The sequence below is a fragment of the Onychostruthus taczanowskii genome, unplaced genomic scaffold (genome assembly GCF_017590055.1).
Source record: "Onychostruthus taczanowskii isolate IOZ18803 unplaced genomic scaffold, ASM1759005v1 scaffold53, whole genome shotgun sequence".
Classification (NCBI taxonomy): domain Eukaryota; kingdom Metazoa; phylum Chordata; class Aves; order Passeriformes; family Passeridae; genus Onychostruthus; species Onychostruthus taczanowskii.
This window is the reverse complement of record NW_024502902.1, coordinates 2,446,354-2,465,962: the sequence shown is the minus strand read 5'-3', so window position 1 is coordinate 2,465,962 and position 19,609 is coordinate 2,446,354. Positions and strand designations below refer to the sequence as shown.

The 19,609-nt window shown below is 44.7% G+C and overlaps 1 protein-coding gene across 1 annotated transcript in view; it reads left to right on the top strand.

The window, feature by feature from the left end:
* CACNA1I (calcium voltage-gated channel subunit alpha1 I) overlaps positions 1-19,609 on the top strand; it is a 154,490-nt gene that overhangs the window by 56,746 nt on the left and 78,135 nt on the right. The window contains exons 3-4 of the mRNA XM_041416693.1: positions 14,572-14,683; positions 15,683-15,816. Coding sequence (XP_041272627.1) covers positions 14,572-14,683; positions 15,683-15,816 — 246 coding nt within the window. The remainder of the gene's footprint in view (positions 1-14,571; positions 14,684-15,682; positions 15,817-19,609) is intronic.

Sequence of the window (19,609 nt, the reverse complement as noted above, 5' to 3'; positions counted from 1 at the left end):
AAGTCCTTCTCAAGAGAGAGATTAAGTTTTCAAATAGGTATGAATGGTTTAAAACAGAGGACTTTGATAATTTAAAAATAAGTGCATCAAATGAGTGATCAAAAAGCCTGGGCATTCTATTGAAGAAACAAATCACTTGACAGACTATCAAATGACCTGAATGTAAATGCCTTCCCAGTGAAAGACCTGTATCAGCTGATGGTTGTCCTGTGTGTGTGGCCTATATCCTTGTCTGTGTCACACATGCACGGGCATGCTTGCTTTGGAAAGCTGTAATGCAGCAGCCAGTAATGGGGCCAGCAGTAGTCTGTCATTTCTTTTTCGTTCACCTTCAAACAAAATCCTTTCAGGCTGCATGGGGAAGCTGAAAGGAAGAGCGTGAGGGGAAAAGTGTTTACTGACAGGAGAGGGAAGGATCAGGCAGGTCTGCTGAGTGTTTGTGGAATAGTCTTAAAGCACAGAGGTAGGCAGGACCACTAAAGCTTTGTACATCAGAATGAAGCCTGATGTGACAATTGTCATTTGGAAACTTATGGCTCTGTGAGGCTGAGAAGTTTTTTTGAAATGTTGCTAAAACTAATTATCCTGGAGAAATTAAGCTAAACTAAAACAAATTAAAAATTATACTATGGGTTGCTGTGCATAAAATATTAGTGCAAATTTGATTTTCCTTTGTACCTTCCTCCCCAATTTTAGTGGCACGTGGGTGGGAAGAGTGCAGAGTGAGGCAGAGTGGTGTGGGGAAAATTGCTTTATCAGCCTGGTGCAGCATGCAGGGGTTTGAGTGGGTGTCTGGTTCCAGAGCTGGCACAGTGTGACTGCCCTGGCCCCAGCACTGCCTGGCAAGGGTACCCACGGGGCTGCAGGACCTCTGCCATGTTGCTCTCAGCTGGGGATTTGTCATTCTCCCTGACGGCAGAGGGATGGGGAGCGGAGCTGGCTTTAGGGACAGGCTGTTCTTGCTGTGAAAGATGGCAGCTCTTCTGCAGCTGCTCTTTGAGATTTACTGTGGGTGCACAGCGGCTGCCTCCTCACGGTGTGCCAAGTCTGTCTTTACTATCCTGACCTATGCTCTGGTTTTTCTTTCCCTTCCACTCACTGCCACAAATAATGTGGAAGTTCTTTAAGCGCAGTGCAGTGCAGTTGGGTGCTCCAGGTGTGCCTGGGAGGAGGCTGTGCTGCACCCCCTGTGCTCCAGAGCTGCTGCACCCCCTGTGCTGCATCCCCTGTGCTGCAGAGCTGCTGCACCCCCTGTGATGCTGCACCCCCTGTGATGCTGCACCCCCTGTGCTGCCTCACAAACAGGTATGGCAGCTCCTCTTCAGAAACAAGCAGTGCTGCAGAGGGACTTTCACCTCTTTCAAAGAGGTGTTATGACAGGGCTGGCCCTTCTTTTCCTTGTTGATAAATTTTAAATTATGTTTGACTCTTACCTGACTCAGACCAAACCAAACGTCCTTCCTGCATAGCGTTCCATGGGGATGGGCTCTAGAAGCAGTGTGCATCCTGGCAGAAAAATGGATGAGTGCTTGGGGCATATAAGGATCTGTAGGAAGTAAGTCTTGAAATATAAGGGTAGATTATGAGTAAGGAACCTAAATTTTCTGTGGTAGTTTTTCCTACTACACCTGTCTCCATGTCTGATTGTATCTGGGCAGGAAGGATCATTCTCAGGTGAAGAAAAAGATTCTGTAGAGAAGGTGAGTTTTATTAAGTCACTGCTAGGTGTGTTTGAAGAAGGGTGTTGCATGTAGGGTTTGAAAAATAAATGTTCAGAAGTTGATGGGTCTTTCAGCTGTAGATATCCTGAGTCTAGTAGGAGATGGTATGTTATCTCAGAGAGCAGCACATGAAGCAACTGCTCCTGATGGGTCTGACAGGGTTGTACAGGGCAGGAAGCAGCCATCCTCATCCACCAAGAATTAATTTATCACATATATCTGGTCACTGGTGCTCCTCCAGATGAGACTGACAAAGTCTCATCTTGCTGAGCTGGGCAGGTTACCAATAATTTGATGACCCTTTGCCTTGGTGATCTGCTGATCCAGGGGCTGAAATGTCTGCATCATGGTGCAGCCTTCCCTGCAGTGGACATTTGCAGGCTGCTGAGACCTCACTGAAACCCTGCCCTCTGGTTAGGGGAAGATGGCTGGGTTTAATACTCTGCTCACCAACATTTTGTGCTAGCTGTGTCTCAGATAAGCAGTCATCTTTCTTCCATCCTCGTGGTAAAGTCACTTAATTGGGAGAAGCAGAAGGGAAGTTTTGGAAGTGTTCTGTGGAAGTGATGTAGTTAAGCATCATAGAATGGTGTGAGTTACACCAAGAGACCTTGCAGATCATCTTGTTTCAACTCCTCTGCCAAGGGCAGGGACACCTTTCACAAGACCAATTGCTCAGAGCCCATTCAGTCTGTCCTTGAACATTCCCAGGAAAAGGGTCTGCTTCTCTGGGCACCCATTTTCAGTGCCTCACCACCCTCAACAGAATCATAGAATAGTTTGGGTTGAAAGGGACCTTAACGATAATCTTGTTCCAACCCCGCTGCTGTGGGCAGGGACACCTTTGCAGTGGCAGTATTGAATCAGTGTGCACTATGGAGAGGAGGCAGGAATGTGAGGGTAGCTGACCTAGTGAAGGTAAAGGAACCTGCACGGAACAGAGGAAATGCACATGATCCTTTGGCGTTATTTAAAAATTTTAAATTCTTAAATGGATATCTGGGAGGTACCAAAGAGCAATCCAATAAAGAAGCAGTTCCTACAGAGTCAGGCAGAATGGGGGATGGTTGTTAAAATTAAAACTAAAAGGCTCATGAGAGACTCTGCAAAAAGGAAATATTTGGCATGGCTAGAAAGTAAGGGTCGGGTAATGGGCTAGGCTGTCACCTGGCTGTGTCTAAAATGAAGTGAGATTAATGCACAACCAAAATTTCTGACTGGAAAGAGTATGGAGAAAAATAAGTTGGACTGTAAATAAGAGGAAGAAACATGTATTTCCAGAGGCTGTCAAAAACTCTAGAATAAATAGAGTGTGAAGCTGAATCTATATGAAAACAAGCAGGTCACAGGAATACAAATGTGGTACCAGTCCTAAATCTGAATAGAGGTGATGAATACAACAGGCAGAAAGACATCAAAGAGGCAGTAGAGCTATGCTGCTCTGATTGATGAAGGCTTTAGCTAGCCTGCCCTATTAGCAACATGCTGTGTAGGACCTGCCTTTTTCAGACATGGTTGGTCTGTAGTCAGTTGTGCGGGTAACTTGCTCTTATATATTGTGTTTTCTATTAAAGGAACCTGGAGTGCTCTTGGAAGGTAGCAAATTCTTTGGCAGATTGGAAAAGAGAGAGATGCATGGGTGTTAGACTGATTTTAGTGTTACACTATCACAACTATGGGCTGAATTTAATCTTGAGGCCCCAGTGAAGGTATCAGTGGAAGATGAGGTGAGAGCATGTGTCTTCTGGCTTTTGTCTGTTTGTCCTGCACACCTGAACAGCCAGAAACCTCTCTGAATGCAGGCAGCCCTGCATTTACCGTAATCTATTTTCAGTATGTTACTTGCCTCTACACATGGAACTTGGACACTTCTCCCATTGTTCTTAGGAAAGATTTTTGGGGAAATCATTTTCCCTGTGAGCACTGTCCTCATCAAATGCAGTAGTAGTTGAGAGAGAGAATGCTCTGAGGTCAAAGATGCTGGAGAACAGTTTGGGAGACTCTTGCTCAGTTCCCAGCTGTGCCCCATGTCTCCTGTCTGCCCTTGGGTGAATGCATTCATTTCTCTGTGCTCTTGCTTCTTGTGTGCAAAGCAGAAATCATAATGCATCGTTAGCCTGTCCTGTTCACTTAGATTAAAAACCCTTTGGAGCAGGCAGCATGTTCTACTGCATGTTTATGTAACATTTTGCATAATTTGGTCTTGGCTAGCATCATCTAGGACACGTGGAGATACCTCATAAATAATACTAATAATATTTTAATATTGTTAATGCTTAGCACATTCACAGCATTTAACCTCCCCCTAAAACAGCACTCAGCACTGTCGACATCGCAGTGATTGAGCATGAGTCATGTTGGCTCCTTTCCCTGGCATGGTTCAATCTGTCAACTAGCCAGAAAGCTGAGGCCTTTAGTGAACATGTACTGGGTGTCAGGAGCACCTGGATCTTAATGCAGCCCTGGCAGTAACTTACTGTGTAATTTCTGGGTAATGGTGTTTGGTTTTGGGGTTTTTTTAAAGTGAACTCTGGTCTGTGGCCATCTCACTCAAGATAGTGGGAGCCAGAGGCTCGCAGAGCTTTTTTGTTAGACATTAAAAGTATTACACATCCTGAAAACCAGTCTCTAAGAAGCTCATACATGGGAAAACCCAAACTAGGGAACACTTTTGAAAAATCCTGCTCTTCTTGTGCTTGCTTTCTAATCAGGAACAAAGGGGAAGGATTTATGTACCTTAAGAGGTAGATGTAGAATTCAGTAGAAGTTCACATGGTGTCTTGAAGGAAAGTACTAGACGATTTATAAAATCTCATTTTCTCTGACTGCTCTTAGTTGCAGGATGTAAGAGGAGGGATGGAAAAGAGACCAGATGTACTAGGAGAGTGCTGACACATCTGCTCACCCACCACAGGGTCTCTTTTCCTCCTGAGATGAGAAACTTAAATACTGAGGATCTCTCCCTTCCTTTGTCACGGCGACACATCAGGACCTTCCTTTTCAGGAGTGCATCCACAGCCCAGCAGTGTGCTCGAGGAGTTTCCAGCAGCTGCTGTGAGCCTGTGTGCTGGCTGGAGCTCCTAGCTTCCAGTTATCTGCTGAGACAGATTGGCTCAGTCATCTGCAGTCTTTTCTCCAGGCACACATCCTGCAGGACATTGGTGCCAAATCTTCCCACACCCTCTGGGAACCAGGGTAGAGTGGCCAGCTACAAACCTTCAAAAGAATGAAAAACTGTGAAGAAAAAGGTTTGTTCAAAATAGGGGGTGGTGGCAACTTACACTCTGAATATTATGCTTTCATTACAGCCAGTAAATCAAACAAACAACAGAAGTTCACATCCAGCTCTCTGTTACTGCCCTGCATTTTGCCTAGACTGTATGCAATTTCTTCTGAGTGACCTTACCTGAGCACTCCCTACACTTCTGAATTAATCTTTATTTACTTTGCTGCAAAGCTTTGTTCCTGTATGTATTTTTTTTTTCCCTTTTTCTGAAGCAGTAAAGACTGCTAAGCTAAGCACCAAGCATAGGATTTAGTGATGCTCCAGCCACTGAAAACATCGCGCTGCTGGGAGAAGAGAGAAAGAATAAAGCCACTCTGCCCTTCCTTCTGCCCCTCTTATCTAGGACTTCTACCAGAGGCAGAGTACCCTCTAGGATAATTTAGCCTTGGAAACTGGCTGTCTGGAGGAGCAAGGTGCTCACTTCCACATCCTTCACCAGGTGATGTGCTGGGGTACGTGATACTGCCCTGAAACCTGCAGAGAGAAGAGCCCCTGTGCAAAAGGGCATACACACCTTTTAAAACTGTGAGAAGGTCTTTAATCTGCCCTTTGTATTTTCATTGTCATCTTTACATTCCTGCCAGGCAAGATAACCTTTTATTAAAGGTGCCCTGAACTCCCTTCAGATATATTTGAGTTGTACATCCCTCTAAGCTCAGCTTGCACTTGTGTGGCCTTTGACAGGGATAGGTGGGAAGCTGCAAAGAATGGAAAAAGTAGTCTTTAACATCTGAAAGCTACTATGGACTAGAAAGATGGCAATCCTGAACAAAGAAACCAGTGCAAGGAAAAGGAACAGGAGCAGAGTTATTATGTGGTGGGCTTTAGCCCTTTGGTGCTGGTGAAGTTTCTTCTACTCTATTTTTTCTCCAGGGAAATGGCTTCTTATTCAAAGACATTCCATCCTTCCTTTGTATTTGCCGTAAAGTTCAGCACCCAGGACCCAAATCTCTGTCCTCCATGGTTCTGTGCCTCCAGTCTGAGTGTGGTGACTCCCAGCTCAAGCCTGGGCAGTGACTGGGAGCTGCATAGCAGCACCTGCTTCAGGAGGTTCATTGGAATATCCTCTTTGTGCCCCTCAGATGGCTTCCCAAGGCACATGGAACCTAAAACCCCCAACAAGAGGACAAACCCTACACCCATCCATAAACAAACCTGACAACATTAGGAGCAGTGAGGGGGCATAAAAGTAAGGCTTTCCTCGTCTAAATTTCTCTTCCCTGCCCTGCCAAATCTTGTTCTTTCCTCTTCCTTCCTTGGAATTGAGTCACACAAACACTGCTGTTATGGTGCTGTATTTATTTAGTGTTTAGGTCTAGTGGGCCCCCCCAGATGAGGACTCTTTTCAAACCAATCATGATATGAAGGTAAAAAAAGGGACTGCAGCACCACCAAACGTGGCAGGACTGTTGCATCAGTTTGACAGGTGCTGAGGAACACTTAGACAACTTTGGATGAAGCAGATGGGTGACAGGGCAATGAGACACAGAAGCAGAGGGAGGACTGGGAGGTATTTCTTTCCTTTCCCTTTGCAAAACACTATTTTTATACTTTCAATGGAAATTTTCACCAAGTAAGTTTGGCCACAGCCTGGTTCAATGTGATAAAAAGTGGCTCAGGCTCTGGTTAGAGAATGGTCACTCCAGCAGTCTCTCTGATCATGTCACTTCCTGGGATTGTGGAGGATGGGACACTGTACCAGGACATTCAGCTACACTGGTAAAATTCAGATTGCAACATTCTGGAGCACATTACTAATTGAAATCACTTCTGGACTACAAATACCTTCCTGTTTTGGCCTGCTAAGTTTAGCTCTTCTCTGGAGCAGAGGTCCAACTGAGTCCAAATCAAAGACTAGCTCTTCCAAGGTCCCTACTTTGCCACTGCTGTCAATAGGGAATTCCTTGTGCTATGTGAAATATCAGTAAACAATAAGAACTTTAAAATTTGGACCCCAGTTTTGTGGTTCAGGTGTTTTTCTCAGCTGGTCCTTCTCTGATTTCTGTTACTCCTATGACTCCATTTGCAGCAGGAAGCAACTGCTGGATCTGCCACACTGACTAGGAGATTTTGGAGCAAAATTCTTTCACCTGTCACACAGCATTACAATGTTCCAATCTGCAGTACTATCGCCTCATGCTGTGACCTTGTTGAAGCTCCTAACGTGAAGCCAGGTCAGATTTTGGATAGCAATCTCCAAGGCAGAGCCAGAATGCTGCAGGAGGCACCATTTGGGAGTCAGCAGGAGGTGTGATTCCTCAAGTCAGTCTTGAACTGGTTCCACAGCATGGTGGAGTATTGCTTTCCTGGCAGGAAAGACAGGCAACCTCAATCCCAGCCATCTGAGGATATTGAAAAGCTCTTTCTCCAGGAACAGTCATTATCACTAATACCCTGCTTAAGTTTAAACTTGGGTAATTACTTTCATCTGACCTAAAAAAAGATTCTCAGGTGGGTTTTTTCCTAGGTAGAGTCTTTTTTCATGCTTTCTGTAGTAAACAGCTTTGTAGGAGTGCTGCTCTGTTACACCCTGAAAGACAGATGCAATTTGGAGGTGGGTCATTATCAGTCCAAAAGCTCTGGGGCTCAGCTGCTACAGGCAGGAGGCAATCATTAATAGCAGGGCTGTGCAGCAGCATTGATGAGGATGCATGGTATTTGTGAGATATTTGAATAATTAGTGGTGAGATGCACACACCTCTCCTGGAGAAAACACCAGGCTGCCTTAGAAGACCAAGGTGTGTCCGTGTAAATGGTGTGACAGAATTCCTGGTGTAACTCATGCTAGCTTTAGTACCAGTGAGTCCTGGTGGTGAAGGGTATCTGAAAGAAGCCTTGCTTTTCCCTGCAGCCTCCTGTTTGATTAGGGTCCCTAGATTAGGTGAGAGATCTCCTGTTGTCTCCCATTCCTGGAGTATCTGAAGACTTGTCTCATTGTGTTAAGACCTCTTTTTTCTTCAGGTTCCTTCTTAACCTTTTAATCTTCACTATATGTTTTTCCTGACAGAAATTTCTCACTACTATTTTTCATTTTAGTGGACTTGAGAGTTTAATGGATGCAGTTAGAAGATCTGAATAAATCATTATGGAAAGAGTTTTAAGAAAGGAAATATTTGCTTCATCTTGTTTTTGTAATGAAAAAAAGCAAACGTAACAAAATTTTTCAGAAGCCATCTTCAATTCTTGCCAAACTTTGGAGGGCAATATGATGTGATGCCTGAGAAACAACTGACTTAAATTCAAATTTAACTTAGAACCTAATGAAAATGGAGCTATGCAGCCAAAAGCCTGTGTGGCCTTGTACAGGACCCACTTTCTGAGCAGCCCTTGGAAGTAAGATCAGAGGGTCTGACCGATGGTGCTTTGTTTTTGGTGTTCATCTGATTTATCATGGGAACAACTGAGTCTTTGCCTTTTGTAATGAATCTGTCCTTGATAGAAGGTCCCTTCCAAAGGGCAGAAACATAGAAGCACTGCCAACCATTTAAAATTTCTCTACTGCATCCCCCTTCTGCAGTTTCTTGTCCTGCCTCCCGATAACACCAGCACACGAGAAGCCTTCCCCAATCCCTCTCAAATCAATGTAACACCTTCACTGCACTTGGCTGTACCACAGTCCTTTCCTTGGCATCAATGTTGTTGAAGGCTTGAAGACCTTAGCAATGTTTATGTCAGGTGCCTGGAGTTCAGGTGCTGCTCTTTCATGACAAAAGTGTATAAGTGATTGTGTGATGAAAGCAAACGTGTACAAGATTGCACAACATGGGAACACTCAGAGCATGTCAACCTTGAGTGCTTGCAAAAAAGCTTTATAAACTGCCCTTGTGGCTTGGCCACCATGAAATCCCAACACTGCAATGCTGGGTGTTGGCATTTGATTTCCAACAGAAACTCAGAACTCCAAACCAGGGTGTTCTGTTGGGTGAAAAAAACAACCTTTTTTTCCTGTTATGCTGGATTTTTTCTTTGCACTAAAAAAGACATAGAAGAAATGCTTCAGTCTTAACAAAATAGGATTTTTAAAGTTTCTTGTTTGCAAAAATGTTTTGATTGTTTTGATCTATTTGAACACAAACACATTTTGAGAGGCATTTTCCTTCACGTGAACACAGTGTTGCATTCAATTTCTTCTAGTGAGTTAGCTCAGCTGACTGAGCTGAAGAGAAAGAACCCTGTTCATTCTACCAGCTTGTTTTCTAGGAAAAGACAACTCCCATGTATCAACACAGAAGGAAAGAAACCCCACAAAAGCTCTGAATGTTCATAAGAAAAAGTGGGAGGGGGCAAAGAGTGAAACTTGCCTGTGAAAACATTTTCAAAAGACAACAGCAGGAAGGTAGAGAAAATGAGCATTTCTTTCATTGGGGCTGTTGCCTGCTCTGACCTTTACAACAAATCCCTCCTTACATTACAAATGGAATGTTAACTGTCCTGCTTCAAGTACAGCATCTGGCCTGCTGGCTTCTTGCAGGACAGTCACAAAGCAGGGGAGAAAAACAGGGAAGGAACACAACTCTGTCCTTAGCTTGTTTCAAAAGGAGAGCAAGAAAATGTAATCACTGCAGACTGGAATGACGGTGAAGCCACTTAGCTGGTGGGAGGGATGGTGGGATGAGTGGTAGGTGGGGAGGAGCCCAAGGGGAAGCAGAGAGGAGTGCTCATGCAATTGTGATGTTGTGTCCTCAGCTGAGCCTGCCTGGCAGCAGCTCAGAGAGGGGAGGCCACAAGGAGTTGTATGAGGCGTGGCTGGTGTTTGGGCTGCATTGCATGGGGCTCCATGTTCTCACTTGGCTCACTGAGCTGTTCTTCTCTCCATTTTGGGGCAGGAACAGGTTCTGCCATGACCAGCCACACCACTGGGCTGGCAGGCTTTTCCCCCTCGCTGTAAACGCTTTGTAGTCAGACATTTCTCTGCACGTTAAACAGGTCTGAGATGATCAGGACTTCAATTGGCACAAGGCATACCCTCGGAGTAGTTTGGAAATAGCAGCAGGAAACACTGAGGGATAGCCATGCTTATAAAGCTTACATATTTTCTGTGCTGTTAGGAGTGCCTGCCAGCCTCTGGGGAGCTACTTGTGCCTCTGCAGCTGATGACGGAGGAAGAAGAGAGGGGTCCCCAAAGCACTGTTTTATTTTGCTCTGTTGTTGTGTTTTTGTCAGTGATAGAAAATAGAGATGAAGGTCAATCCCAAGAGCCTGAAGTGGTACTCAGCTTTTTAGGTGCAAGGTATTTACAGCTCCAGCACAGCAGACGTTTCTTCTGCTATCTGTCATTCAGAAACTGAGCCCAAAAGCTTTGCCTCTCTCCCATCACCTGTTTCTAACATCATTTTCCATTATGCACAGTTGTGTTATCAAGCACTACCACAAAGCATGTCCCAGAAACATCTGCATATCTCCTTAAGTGTCCTGTAGCTCGTGGCTTTCAGTGCCTCCCAGATGTTTGGGGTGAATGATGGGTTTCTCCTGGTGTGTGCTGGTGATGCATGTCCCTGTTGAATGTATCCTCATCCCAGAGTTGCCCTGTCCATAGGAAGACAGGGTGTGGAGGGCCAATATGTTCATAGTGGCTGTCTCTGGCCAGCAGCTGGCCAGGCTCTGCTCAGGGGGCAGAAGGACAGGGTTGGTACCCAGCAGCAAAGAAAAGACTTGCTGCCACAGGCAGGCACCAGCTATAGAACCAGTGCAAGTTTTCTAGGTAAAATATAATCTAGATATGGATCTTGATTTCTCCAGACAGTGCTGAAATGAACAAAACTTTTTTAAGGAGGCCAGACTTCCATGGATAATGAGACCAGCCAATGGTTACTCAATGATCCTTATGGATCCTCTCAGCTGAGAATATTCTGTGATTAACTCAGGAAATACTTCTTTTGCTGTGTTTCTTTTTTTCAAATGAGGGCCCTGGTCCTTTTATCTGAAAGGGTTTGGATCAACTGTGAACTGTCACAGTTAGTGGGGAAAAACCTCTCCCTTTAATGGCAAGTTATTACATAGTGGATTCCTGTGAATTTTCAAGTGCACCTTGTGGTGGCCAAGGAGAGAAGCTGACCATGGGCAGAAACGGTGTGGGTCTCCTTTTAGCTTTTCAAACCTTTTACAGGCCCCAGAATTCACTGGGAAAGACATTGGGAACGAGGCTGTGGGAAGGGAGAGAAGCAGTGAGGAAGGGCTGGAGCGGGGTGGGGAGAACATGTGCATGGGTTTGCTTGTAATTAGGAGATTTAAACTTTGAAAGAAGTTAATTAATAACGAAACTTCTGACTGAATGATGCAGATTATGAAGACTGGCTTTGTCAGCAGCTGCAATTAATTACAGGCTCAGGCACAGGGAAAAGGAGGGGGGTGAGGGATGTGGGAGAGGGGAGGCATCACCAAAAGAAAGATGATAAACCTGGCTGCAGGCTGTTGCTGTGGTGACAGGAGGCAGTAGCTGTGGTTGACAACAGTGACACGTTGAAGGCAGCAGAGAGTCCTAATTACCCCCTCCACCGACCCAAGCAGGCAGCAACCCCTCCCAATTCAGGGTAGGAGATGCTCTGGTTTTCTCTTTGCACTTTGTTCCTTTCTGCTGCAGGTTTGATGGGTTTTTTTAGTGTTTCTAGCTCCTCTCAAAGGAAAACTGTGGGGCAGTGGCTTTTTCTAATGCCACTGTAATAGCCTGGGGATGGCCAGTGGTTCTGTAATATTGTTGGGAAGCCTGGACAATGCTGGCAAACTCTGACAGCCGATATCTAAAAAGCAGGGGAGAAGAAACCATCTGCAACTGGCCATGGCGTTTTGAGCAGGAAGATGAGATGAGATTGCACAGCTGCCCTAAGTTTCAGGCTTTTGGGAGAGCTTGCCATGTCTCGTTAGGTCTTGTGCTGCAGGGTCTCACCAGAAGCTGAGAGCACCCTGCCATGGTCTGCATGGCCTGGTGGGGGGCTCTGCAAGGGCAGAGAGAGAAACATGGAAGCGTGCTGCCCTGGCATTGCTGCTGCCAAGGCACATGCATAGAAGTGTAGATCTGTGTTAGATAAAAACTCCTGACTTTCCTGAGTTGGGCTTTAGTCAGAGGAATACTCTCTGCCTCCAACTTTCTTCTGTCATGCTTTTTGGAGAAAATAAAAGCCAAAAGGATTTTAAAACAATTTCTGCTTTTCATTTGTCATGCATTAATTTAATCCAGGGATGTTTGAAGCCCTGGTTTTGTCTACATATCTTCTGACCTCCTTATGCCCAGGAGTAGGACTTTTGCAACCATTGGCTCAGACTGCTCTGATATTGTTTTGGCCCCTTGAAGAATGTAATTCAGCACAGATCCCTCTATCAGGGCTTTACTGGTGCTGCCTTTTAAAGCACCTGCAAAAGGGAAAGGCTGAGAGAGCTGGATCTGCTCAGGCTGGAGGAGAGATGGTTTAGGGAGCTCTTATCCATGTGTATTGATTCCTGATAGGAGGAGCAAAGGACACAGACTGCTTAGTTATGCCCGGTGACAGGGCAAGAGGTAATGGTCACAGCCTGAAAAGTGGGAGATGTCCTATTTAAACTTAAGAAAACACTTATTTTCTGTGTAAATAATCAAATACTGGAACAGGTTGCCCAGAGAGGTTTTGGTGTCTCTATACCTGAAGATATTCAAACCCAAGTGCATGCAACCCTGAGCAATCCGTTGTAGTTGATGCTACTTTGAGCAGGGAAGGTGGACAAGATAACCTCCAGAAGCCCTACCAGCATCAACCATTCTGTGGTTCTGTAAGGGAATGGTGACACCAAACAGATTTTGAAGAGTCCAGAAAAAAAGAACTGCAGTCTGATCTAAAAATCCTGTATGAGCTAATGGAAACCTCTCAAACTGCTTTCCTGGGCTTCAGATCTGATAATTAAAGAAACGTGCAAGAGAGAGGAAGGGGGGAAGTTGAAGTTGTGTTGCACAGACCCTGAGTGAAAATACTTGGTGCCCTTTTGGTGCATTCCTCTCAGAAAAGGGCCTGGTTTTGAAGCCCACATTGAGGGTGGGCTTCATGTGCATTACTTTGTAGAGCACATGGGATTAACTTTGTGAGGGATAGTGATAACACATTCTTGAAATCACCTTAGAGCTTAACTGGAACAGTAGAACTAGTGCCCTGCTCTTGTCTGATTTTGCAGCTGGAGGTAGCTCACCACAAACCAGGTGGGGGAGAAGAGAGAGAATTAATAATCTTCTAGATCAGATTGTGCAGTTTAGTCATAAATCACTGTCAGAGAATGACTATGGAAGAGTTGCTCAGAACAAACCACAGAAGCTGAATGTCTTTCAGAAGTGATCAGAGATACAGGCTGCCCTTTTAGATTCAGTACTGAAAATGGATGCACTCAGTGGGTTGTATTTTAAGTAGATAATTTTGTGCCCCTTCTATTTAAAAAAGATAAAATTGTCTGACAGTGGAGACTGGGCAGATATGTTGTTGTGAGGTGTGTAAAATGCCCAAGAATGTTTCTGCCAGACGCTGGAGGTCTATTTACTCTCCATCACTGCTTTGCAATTGGAACACTGAAAAGTACTGCACAAATGCACCCACTTTTAGAGCTAAAATACTGTAAATGAGTCCTTGGATAAGTGTGTATCAGGCTTTAAATCTCCTTCAGGAGGAGAGGAATGGTGAGAGGGAGCAGCTAGAGTGTGTAGAGTACAAAGATCACACAAATACACTGTTTTTACCTACTTTTCTGATATATAAATGAAGTGGTACTTGACAAAATTATAAGACAACAAATTAATAATAAATAGGAGGGAACAGTTTTTAATGTAAAGTATAATTAGCCAATGTAGCTCCGGGCTGCTAACTATTATCAAAGCTGATATTTTAGCAAGATTATCAACAAAGGATTCAAATGAATAAGCAAAGCATCTGCAGGGACACCAGTGTAGCTGAGAAAACAATTATAAGGACTATCAATCCTCATGCTTTAGGGCATAAACAGATCACCAGCTGGGGTCAGAAACACAAATTCTCCTTATAGTTAGTGAGTAACTTGGGCACGTTGTGGAGTTTTATACATCGTGGGTCACTGCTGGAAACACAGTGACAGGATCAGTGGCACTTCTTGACCCCCACGTTCCTCTGGGAGGGGACAACAGAGAGTTCCAGCCTCATCCTGTATCCCCTTTGCAAAAGGCAATCATCATGGAGAGATCAATCTGCCCATTTTGATCTTGGAGGTCTGTGATACGTTTAGGTATAGTCCACCTTGGAAAGTCTCTTCCATGTGTTGGGAAGATTCAGTAAACCAACGAGAGAAGGGACTCTGCAAACCAACAGGAGAGGAGCAAGTGTGTGTTTGACTATGGCAATTATTTGACTCGTGTAAGTACTTTAGGTCTTTTGTGCTACCTCTACTTTCCCTTTTACAAAAGAGTTTTGGCTTAATCAAGGAATGGAGTAGTGATGAACTGAGTGCAGAGAATGTGGGAGTGTAATAAATCAGCCTACCAGCACTTCTTTCCCTTAATCTGCCTACTTTGCTACTCAAGCCTAGAGCAAGCTTATCTCAGCCATGATGCTTTTGCAGAAGTTTTCCTTGACTCTTTTCCACCTGGTTCGAGTGTGTCAGCATGATGGTGATTTTGCTAAACTGTGTTACCCTGGGAATGTACCAGCCATGTGAGGATATGGACTGCCTTTCTGACAGGTGTAAAATCTTGCAGGTAAGCAGATTTCCTTCTTGTTGTGATGGTGCTTCAGTCCAAGTCACAAATTTTCATGCATGCTTTCCTTCAGCGTGTGGGCGATACCCTCCCAGAGAGGCTGGCAAGGCTGTCCCTGGCAGTGAGCTATCCTGTTGTAAAATGGCAAGAGATTGCTTTGAGCAGGGGAACGGGACAAGAGAGAGAATGAATGAACTTTACTTGTGACTATGCAATACTGAACGCTTGCTAATATTCCTGAAGCTGCAGGTGAGCAGGGATTTCCTTACACAGACACCCACAAGACACATAGGTCAGGGTTAGACCAGGGAGAAATAACCTAGGTCACACAACCCAGGCAGGAGGGAACAGCAGATCCCAATGCGTTTGGTAGTCTGGTGATGTGCAAGACTATTACTGATTCAACAGATACTGTGGAATTCAGGATGCCCAAAGGGAGAGGAAATAAAGAGAATGCTTAGAAGGGCCATGAGTATATCCAGACTGTAACACACCAGCTGTGCTTGATGCTTCCTCAAAGAGAAAGTGACAGCAAAAGGTGACATCTACAGTGGTGCTGTGGTTAAGGCCTTCAGGTATCTGAAGCTTCTCTCTGTGATGGGTGTGTGCTGTCCAGGCTGTGTGGGAAGCTGCACTATGTCCTCATCTGCAGCAATGTGATGAGGAGTCCCTCCTTGGGGGAATCTTGGAAAAGCAGTGTTTTCCTGGTCAGGTTTAGATCTGCTGGTGCTGAACCAACACCACTTTTCAAGTCTGTGTAAGGAGTCTCTGAGTCTTCATGAGTTACTTCATCTGTGGGTAAAAAACCTATAACTTCAGCAGCAAGAACTTGAGCAGCAAGAAACTGTGATGCCAGGGCTACATGGAAGAAACTTTTCCAGCCTTGCCTGGATCTCATTTTCAGGAGTACTGAAATTAGTATTTTTTCTCACGTTCTGTGTTTGAAAGTCCAAGGCTGAGAATGCTTGTCACATATGCTCTTGGGTTTCTGTTTGGCAGGTGTTTGATGATTTCATCTTCATCTTCTTTGCCATGGAAATGGTCTTGAAGATGGTGGCCCTGGGGATCTTTGGCAAGAAGTGTTACCTTGGAGACACCTGGAACCGCCTGGACTTCTTCATTGTCATGGCTGGGTAGGTTGATAATTTCTGGGTTGGTTTATTCTGCGTTTACTAGAGTCTTGTATGGAACAGAAATGATGTGACTGAGGAGAAAGTTTCCACTCTGGTGCTACTCTGGTGCAGCAGCCAAGCTGGATTTGGGCATGCTGGGGTTAGCAGGCAATGGAAGGAAGGGCAGACAAGGCAGCTCAACTCCTCAGCTGATGTGCAGCATCTGTCTAGCACAACTTCAGCAGAGGCTGTTCATTTGTTCCTGCTGAAGGGCTTGCCCAGAGACCTTTCTGGGTTTTTGTGCTTTTAAAATGTCTAGGTAGAAGAGGGGTATCCTTTACCAGAACCAAATTAAAGTTAGCATTTGTGTTTCTGGCAGCAGTGTTTCAAGGGTAGGGATGTAGGTTTTTTATTCAGGGCTTTTTGTTTTTGTATTGCACCAGCATTACCCGCAGTACTATTGGGACAAGTTGACATTTGAGGGTTTTTTACAACAAAGTTGCTATGGTGAAGCTTTGATTTTCCCCTCTGCATGCATCAAGTGGAAAGTCTACCAGAATTTGCCTGTTAAATCACAGCAAAATGTCCATTTCTGATACCAGTGGGATGTGCTTTTTTTTCCCTCAGAATTCTAATTTTCAATTAGACTGACTTATGATAAAAAAATTCAGAAATAAATATGATGTATTGTTCTTCTCACAGAAAAAAAAAGTAAAAATCTTTTCAGATAGAAGCCCTCAATTTTATTTTTCTTTAGCTAGGAATTACCAGTTCCACTGTTGCCTGGAAGTGCATGTATTACTGACTGAGCTAGCAGTGAGTTTGAGCTCACTTTGCAGTTTTCCCCCTGGTGTGGAGCAGCACTGTCTTTATATTTGCTTTTGACAGAGTTCTTCTACAGCTAGACTTGAAAGTCATTCCCTCTGGAGGAGCAGATAATTGTTTGCTTCTGGGAGGAGCAGAGATTTTCAAACTTGGTGCAGCTGTAAAAATTTGAAGTCTGATTCTCAGCCAGGTTGTGCATGAAAGAGGACAGGCAGATGAAAAGTGTAGGCTTTTCTAAATTAACACAATGTGTGTGAGATGGGAAGACCATTCTTGTGGCTGATTCTGGTGTGCTTAACATCTGATTTTAAATGGTCCGACACAAGAAGTGCCAGTTAAAGCCCCTGAGACTTGGTGCTGAGGAAAGCCAGATCATTGTGTGTTCTAGCCTGAGCTCCTGGTGGCTAAATTGCTGGAGAGTGGATGCAGGGAAAGCAAAGACCCTAGCACAGCAGCCTCTGAGGAAGGAGAAGCTGGGTAGGTTTGAAAAGGGGATGTTGGAGCCCATGGTGCTCCTAAGTGCGGGTGACGTCCTGCAGTGTGCCAGGAGAAAGACTCTGCTCCAGGTGGGCACAGGAAAACCAGCACGAGGTAAAAAGGCTTGGGAACTGGGGGTCTTGTCTGCCTGGGGTCCCTGCAAGCATGGTATGTGAATGGTGCTGTCTGAAGAGATGGTGGGGCAATACTAAATGGAAGGGAGAGCTCAAATACTTCATGCAGAAAACAAGTGAAATCCACACTACCTAGGCAAGAAGGGAGCAAACTCCCTTACATATTTCCTTCTGTCACCATTGCTGGCAGGAATTTGAGGAGAGACAGTCTTTTGTGCATCTGATAGCAGTACCAGGAAAAAAAAAGCTCATATCTGAACTTCTTTTAATGCCATGGAGACTTTGAATCAACCCCTTAGATATGAAATAATCTGTGTAGAGGATTCTTTTTATTTCAGGTCCAAAACTGAAAGAAATTTGTTTCCTGATTTCTATTCAATTGTCCTCATAAGGTGTCAGAATGAAATGATAGTAATCTCATTAGAATATCTGATCTCAAAGGACTTCTGCTAAAGAAAGATTTTCCATTTAGTTATATAGAACTAATGACTATATAATGTATTTCGAGTTATAAAAGCTTGTGGTTATTAATTCATTATTCTTTGAAATTCATTAAAATTGTCTGCACAGTTTAAATCAAATCCAAGGCTTTAACTTTTCCTTAAATTCTGTAGGCTTTTGCTTAACCTCAAATGTAAGCTCCAACCTTTATCCTTATTGATTCCACATCTGGGTCATGGCTTCAGCTTACTGAAGCCATGTTGTCCAGGTGCTGCCTTAGCATTGACTTAGGGAGGCCACCTAGCATTAGGTCTTGCACATTTTCTCCATGCCAGGGAGCTAGGTCCTGATCAGAGGCTAATCAATTTTCTCTAAGAGCCTTCTCCTTTTCGTCATCCTGGATTCTTGTTTTCTGTAAGGGAGGTCATAAACCTGGCTCCTGAGGAAACACCCCTGATGTTGGGGAGCAATGCCCAGCCTAGAGTCCGTGCAGCTTCTCTCAGTTTCAGGAATATGGACTGTACTTCCTGGCCCTTTCTCCTTCCTTCTCCCTTTCCAAATAAACACCAGCAAGGTAGCAAAGGTCGCAAAGAATAGACTGTAGCATGGAAAAGTGAGGTGTGGGCAGGGCCTGTGCTGGGGGGCATTCCTGGGAAGCTGAAATGCCTTCACCTGGTTCGCTGCACAACAGCACATTTCAAAGAGTGTAATGAGTGTCGGCTGCTATGGCCCCAGACGGGGTTCTGGTTACATAAACCATCTATTCAGGCAATCATATGTAGTTATTTCCTCACTTCCTTGGAAAGCCAGAAGCTATAGTTTTAGTTAGCTGAATTCCCTCGTGTGCCCTTGCCCTGCTTGCCCCTGCAACCCAGCAGCTCAAGGAGGAAGACTCCATTGTCACTAAAAATGTTCAGTTTCCATGGCAATAGGAGCTGACATCACCAGAATTTTCTCCCCTCTCAAACACTCCCTCCCCTAACCACCTTCAAAATGTTTTTTTTTGTTTTTTTCTGAGAAGGTTAGGAAAAAACCCAAAACAACAGTTATAAGTTAATGTTCTCCCTCAGTGTTCCCCTCAGACCTCCAAAAATCAGATGAAGCAATTTGGTTTGAAGAGTGTCAACGCCCCTTGTGTGCACAAACAGCCAGGGCTGTGGATTCAGCTTGTTGATGCTCCCATTCCCAACTGCTTGCTGGTGACAGGAGGTTGCAAGCTCCCAGACGTCTCAAGCAGACTGTGCTCGTCACCACCAGCTGTCCTGGTGGGAGTCCCTCTTCCCTTCCCTCCGTGATTAGGTCTTGTCTGTCGTCATTTGTTTCCCACAGTGATGGGTGTGTTTGGAGAGCTTGAACTGAGGCAGCCTCAGAGGGCAGCTTCCTCAAGTTGAGAGCCTGTGATGGTTTGAAAGTTGAGATAATGAGATAGCTAATCAGATTGGAAATGTCAGCCAGAGTCTGTATGTGTGTGAATTTAAGGGGAGAGTCGCTTGTTTCTGGGCTCATACTAATCAACTTTCTAAGCCAGGCAGTTCTCTAGCAATGCAAGAGTGAACAATTGCCCCTGCTCATTCTATTCTGTCAAACAGTTGCAGTGACATGTGGCTGGAGATGATGCCACTGTCCCTCTAGGAATGGAGATACCATCCCTTTATACACCTGACCTGAGGGTCTCCCTAACCTTAGAGGCATGAATTCCCTGTAGGGAGAGTTTGTTCTGCCTCTCATGATCCAAGTGCTGTAATTAACCATCTGTGGTGGGAATTCTGTCTCTCTTTGTCCTCTTCTGTGGCATCCCTGAGACAGGTCAGGTAAATTAAGGGGCAGAGGACTTCACTATGTGTGTGTGTGGGGGGGGGGGTGTCAGTGTTTGATTGTGATTACACGTGTATCCCCCAAAATATGCCCAAAATCTTTCTCTAACTACTTGTTGTTTG